The sequence below is a fragment of the Gavialis gangeticus genome, unplaced genomic scaffold (genome assembly GCF_001723915.1).
Source record: "Gavialis gangeticus isolate Ggan-Ray unplaced genomic scaffold, GavGan_comp1, whole genome shotgun sequence".
NCBI classification, from domain to species: domain Eukaryota; kingdom Metazoa; phylum Chordata; order Crocodylia; family Gavialidae; genus Gavialis; species Gavialis gangeticus.
Window position 1 is genome coordinate 875,445 of NW_017729004.1, and position 5,926 is coordinate 881,370.

General features: G+C 46.1%; 1 protein-coding gene across 1 annotated transcript in view; it reads left to right on the forward strand.

Moving 5' to 3' along the window:
- Positions 1–5,926, forward strand: part of MAP4 (microtubule associated protein 4) — a 316,185-nt gene that overhangs the window by 183,908 nt on the left and 126,351 nt on the right. The window contains exon 5 of the mRNA XM_019507995.1: positions 5,371–5,502. Within this exon, the coding sequence (XP_019363540.1) occupies positions 5,371–5,502 (132 nt within the window). The remainder of the gene's footprint in view (positions 1–5,370; positions 5,503–5,926) is intronic.

A 5,926-nucleotide genomic window follows, 5' to 3' on the forward strand; every position in this document is an offset into this window, starting at 1 on the left:
GGGGGGGGGGGGGTCCTATGTATGTCAAATTTGTTACCCAAGATTAGCAGACTCTTCTTGTGACCTTGCCTTTACTCTCCCTGTGCCTCAGATCCCTTTCTGTAGAAGAGGAGTATTATTATCTCTTCTCGGGGGCCAGCTGGGAAATCAAGTCCAGATGGTTGTTGTACTAGAAACACCCAGCGGGAAACTGGTTTTTTGGGCACAGGGCATGATTTGGATGGGGTCAGGTAAATAAGGGCTAGGACCTCACTTCAGAGGTTAACAAGGAGCACTGACTGACAAATAACCCATTTACAGAGTAAGGGTCCCATAGAGGAAAAAGTGTCTGGTCTCTAGTAGCAAGGGGGTACGTACGTACCTACAGTGCCCCCTTGCCAAGGGGCTTTCTCCTCTTCATACTGCCAGGCATCAGCAAAAGAAGACTTGAGACCACGTGGAAGATCATGTCCTTGCTCCCAGTTGTTGTCCACCCCCACGGTGGCATGGGACAGCAATTTCAGGTTGGTGCATGTGCAGCCACTCTATGGGGATTGTATGCACACGTCAGAGGCGATTCAGGGTTTTTGTTCATGGGGAGTCTTCAAGAACTTCAGCTGCCAGACTGCCAAGTCAGTTCAGTAGGGATTTCTTTTCAGCGACTCGTAGCTTGGTCACTTTGGAGCAGTTGTTCATGCGTAGTAGCAGGAAGCACATGAAATGCCAGGCAACTCCTCTTCCTTTGCTGTATTTTGAGACTTTATAATGAGACATGGGGCAGGAAAACTCTTTAAAGACTTCTCACAGCTAAATTAACATGGGGAAAACAGTTCATTTTCCCCCAAACTTATTTCCAGAAGCATTCTGACAATTGAAAAATCAGCCTGAGACCAGCATCTGACATGAAAAACAATCATCTCATCCGAACCCGTTCAAATTGGACAAAGTTTTTAGGCAACCAAAATAGGGTCTTCTAGTAGCAGTTTCCAGATCGTATGATTAGCCTACGTTTGAGTCGAGGACTACAGCCCAGAACTGTAGACACTATTCATGACACTCTCTATCACAAGTCACTATACAGAAATGCGTATTAGTGCGACGTGCTCAAGATAGCCGTTTGCTTGACAAATAAGGGGAAAAAAGGAACAAATAATATCCTGGCATACGTCGCTTTGAGTCGTGAAAGCCCAGAACAGGAATGTGAAGCTGTAAAGGTTCTCCAGGGTTAGCAAATCTACACGACAGCATGTGGGACTGTGGCTCTATGGAGAGGGGTGTCTGGCGCCACGCAAGACATTAAAACCAGGATGCTGACTGCTCGAATGGCTGGAAAGCTGGGTAGGGAATTGTTCGCAGCGAGTTTTCAACCATCTGCCCCTTAGCAGCACTTTGAAATGATGTTTTCCAAAATATGCAAGCATGCTGCATCCCCAAGAAATGCAGGGGCAGTTCCTTTGTTTCCTTTGATGCCGATAAGAGTTTACAAGGCAGTAGAAGTATTGTGCTAGCAAATAATTTTAGCCAGACAAATTCGTATCCGCTTAGAGGACTGAATCGCCACGGTGAATGGATATATTAGCTTTGGGATTTGCCAACTGCAGGAAATGAAGCCTTAAACCCGGTCTGTTTTGCCTTCGAGCTCAGTTTGGTGCTGGCAGGTGCAGCTCCTTATTGCAGACTCATTAATATTGAAGATACTTAACCTCGAGTTAAATATCTGGTCAGTGACCTAGGGAGATTAGGATCTCCTGCAGGGAGAAGGCTTTATCATGGTAATCCTTTTCTCAAAGAGTGCTCCTTGCTGAAAGTTCACTGTGCGATGGCATGCCAGATAGTGGGCACAGTGCTTCACACGAATGTTTGTGTGAGCACAGCGGGCTCTGCACTTTGGGAGTGTCCGTGCTGTAGGTTGCCAGAAGTGCTGTTTTATATGGATTAACTTTGCAATTGGCTTTATGTGGGCACGCTGATCTCTGCAGAGCAGATGATAAAACAAACAAATCGCCGCTGTCAGCAACCGCACTGAACGTTCGCAGTCGTTGGAACCGGCGGCAGGAGTCGTTCATGGAAAGTGCGGCTTGCATGGACTCCATTTTCTGCCTTCAGGAGCAGCTCCGTTGTGAGTATGTTGGATGCAGCGTTTCCCCCAGTCCAGTTTCTTGCATTGCCTTTCCAGCCGGTGCTGTAACACCAATGGGGATGTTACGATAGTTTTCAAGCTGGCATTAGCACATCATATTAGATCACAGGTCTGCTAGTAGCTGGGTATTGGCCTGCCCCTGTTGGAGGCTGGCTCCGTTGCTCTTGACTGGGGAAGATCTCATTTGTGCAGTGGAAAAGCAAGGCTCCAACTGACGCTCGGTTGCTCTATTTGCTATGGGAGGTGATGGGTCATATTTAAAGATTTCCCTCGCTCTTTCCTAGACTCAGGAGCCCCTTTTCCCAAGGTCCAGTGTTGAGTATCGTACGTGGAAAAGAGCCAAGTGAGCTTGAGGAGTCATTGCAGCTTAGCTCAATTATAATTCAGTCCATTTAAGTGGACAGAAATTTTGCCTGGAGAAGCAGTGTGTTTAATAGGGCAGACTGGATGCCTTATGTTTGAACTCCTGACCTGAGCGCTGATTGCTGGCAAAATATGTAAGTGAAAATCTCTCGTTGTTCTTGGCCGGCTCGGGGCCCTGCCTGGTGCCTGTGATGCTTGAGCACAGGTTAAGTGAAGTGTTGGTTGGTGTAACGTAGGCAGTGGATGGAGCCCTGTCCCACAACTCGGGGTGTTAGTCTTGGCTTTGCCGTCGGTCTGCTGGGCAACCCAGGGTCAGCCGTGTCTGCCGTGCCTCTGTTCTTCCATCTGTAAAATGGGGGTAATGATACAACCTTTGTAGAGGGCTCCAAGGTGTGCTGATGAGATGTGCTATAGGAGGAGAGCTTCTGCAAGGTAAAGCAAGCGGTCTCCTGTTTGTTCCTAGAGGGCTGGCTTCCTCAAACTACAGCAGCTGTGTGCTGGTCTCTCCTACCTCCTATCTCTGTTTCCAGAGTGCTGTCTATTTGAGAGAAGCTTCTGCTCCCTTTTAAAGTCACCTGCCATCTACAAATGCATCTTAAGGCAACATTTCCAAGTGTTTTCCTCCTGTTCAGCTGCTCCTGCTGTCAAGTCCTGGGTTCTCTTCCCCACAAGAGCAACGATACGGTTGTCTTTGCTATTCCAGATCTAGTACTAGAAGCTCCTTCTTCCACTTTTGGAGCCTAATAAGTGGCTGCTGGGGTCGATGAGACTGCCTGTTTGTACTCGAGGGGGTCTCTACTGACATCTGGGCACTTCTGGGGGTCCTGTGCAGTTCTGCTACAACAGCTGTGCTGCCGGAGTACAGTCTGAGAAGGCTCCAGCTTTTGAACAGAACATGCCAGCTGCTGAAGGTGCGGAGTGTCTCCAGATATCTTCGGCAGACGAGATTCTTTAGTTCAATGTGATATCTTTTATTAGATCAACTAAATCGTTGGAAAAATTGTTCTTTGCAAGCTTTTGGGCACAAACACCCTTCCTCAGGGACAGACGACAGACTCTCCTTATGCCTGAAGAAGGGTGTTTGTGCCCAAAAGCTTGCAAAGAACAGGTTTTCCAACTATTTAGCTGGTTTAATAAAAGATATTATATCTACCCAAAGAACCTTGTCTGCCTGTGTCCTTAAACCAACATGGGTACCAGCAACCCTCCAGATACCTTCCATTTGCTGTGGAGCAGTGGCAGAAGCTGGGCCCCACTCAGCAACAGAGCGGCTCTGCCTTTGGTGTAGGCTGGGCCTGAGATTTTAAGAGACCTTTTGGATCAAGCCAAAGTTAAAGGGAAACACCCACTGGGGGAAATCCCTATAAAATGTCCCTAGGTTCCTTCAGACCTCTTGCAACTAAATCCTCTCACTGCTTTCATGTTTTGCATCCTATTTGGCAAATGCACTTCATATACAGCCAAAAGAACGGCAGTGTCCTGTCCAGGGGGCCTTACAGTACGTGTTAATTAAATCCCTTGCTACTCCACGTTGGAAATAACTGTGAATAATGGTGTCTCTTGACATTTATAAGGGTGCTTTACATCTTCAAAGCCCTTACAAAACTTAATGATGTCTGTTTTGATAAAATGCTGCCCTTATACTGGATGAAAGGGAGACCATATGAGTGGTTTTCCCTACAGCATTGTCTGTACTGATCCCCTACCACAAGCAGGCAAGTCATTCCCTCCCCATATCAGCCCTCCCTGGTTTGGCTTCAGGCTCAAATTCAGCCCTGTCTTTTGCATATAAGCGCTGTTGTGCTAAGCCCTGGCCTGGAAAACTTGCTCCTTGCTGAACCGAGCTGTGTCGGATTTAGTCTTTTAAGAGAGCTAAGAGCCACTGGCAGAAAACCAGCAATCTTGTAAGCTCGGGAGGGATTGAAGGAGACGTCGGAGCATCTGCAGGATTCTCTTGCGATAGCTGCCAGCCCCCTGTGATGGAGGTCAGGTGTTTCATTTATTCTAAAGGAATTTATTTTCTAAAGAACGCTCTTCCTGTTTTGGTGTCACTGAGGAAAAAGTTGCTTTTTGTGTTCTCAGGTCACTCAATTCTATATGTATTCAATTTAAATGCCCGTTCTCTGTCCTTTCAAAGGTACTTCTAGAAATCAAGCAGTATATTTGCATTGATGCTGTATAACTGATCATTATTCACTGGCATCTATCTGTCTGTAGCTGTCTTCTGCAACCGTGAACTACTAATAAAGTATTAGTGCTCTTCCTGAATATCTCCTGTCTTTCCCTAAGTTGTCTGGGACTCCTAGCCCCTATTTTTTGCCTTATCTGCTCCTAACACTTTGCACTTGTGTTTCCTCATATTCTTCCTTAATTGCACTTGTATTAAGTTTTATATTCTGATGGTAATGCAGTTACAGTTGGATCCAGAATGTAGGAAGTGAAAGGACTTTGATATTCCACATAACCAGCTCACAGTGCTGAACACAACTGCGCTGTGTCTACCCTGACTACAGTCAATGTGGCATTAGTTACTATTGGTAATTAAGATTTGTCTAATTTGATGCAACTTGCTAGTGAATGTACATCCTGGAGGGCTTGAGTGGATGTCTTGTGCTTTTCCGTATTTAAAAAAACAAAGACGAATCTGAGCACAGTGTGATGTATGGATTCTTCGTTCATGTTATCCCTATATCAAGATTCTTCACAATCCAGTCCTTCCATTTTTCCTTTTTAAGAGCTATATTCAAGTTGTAAAACTGAAAAACGCTTCATTGAAAAATCACGTAGCCATTTGGCTTTCTCAAAAGCCTTGACCCGTCATATAATGTTAACCTTATGCATGAAAGTAATTTGGCCTAGTGATTTACTGTTTTTTCTCTGCGTTTCAGTACCCCACGGAGGGATCATGGATGAGAAGTTGTCCCACAAAGAGTTTATGGATCACAAAGAGACCTGGGCAATGGAAGAGAGAGACCTCTGCTTTGAACCGCAGGCACTGTTCGAGCCCATGGAGGCAACAGGTACAGCTGTATTACCCAACGCAATAATTGAAATCAACTTAGGGCTGCAGCTTGACTTGGCAAAGTACTGGAGTGCGCGTCTCGCTGGTAGTGCTTGTTCACCACACGCATTACTTTCTTTCTTCCCTTCTGGGATGTGGTTCCCAGTATTTCAAAAATCCAGCAAGACTTGGACACCAGTAAGTTAATTTACAGTGCCAAGCTTGCAATCAGCATGGATTTATTAGGGGGAGATCATGTCAGACCAACCTGATTGCCTTCTATGATCAGGTCACTAAGGCCATGGATGCAGGTGTCGCGGTGGATGTAGTCTTTCTGGACTTCAGCAAGGCCTTTGACACCGTCTCTCACCCCATCCTAGTTAAAAAACTAGGCGACTGTGGCATAGATGCCTACACAGTCAGATGGATTGCAGATTGGCTGA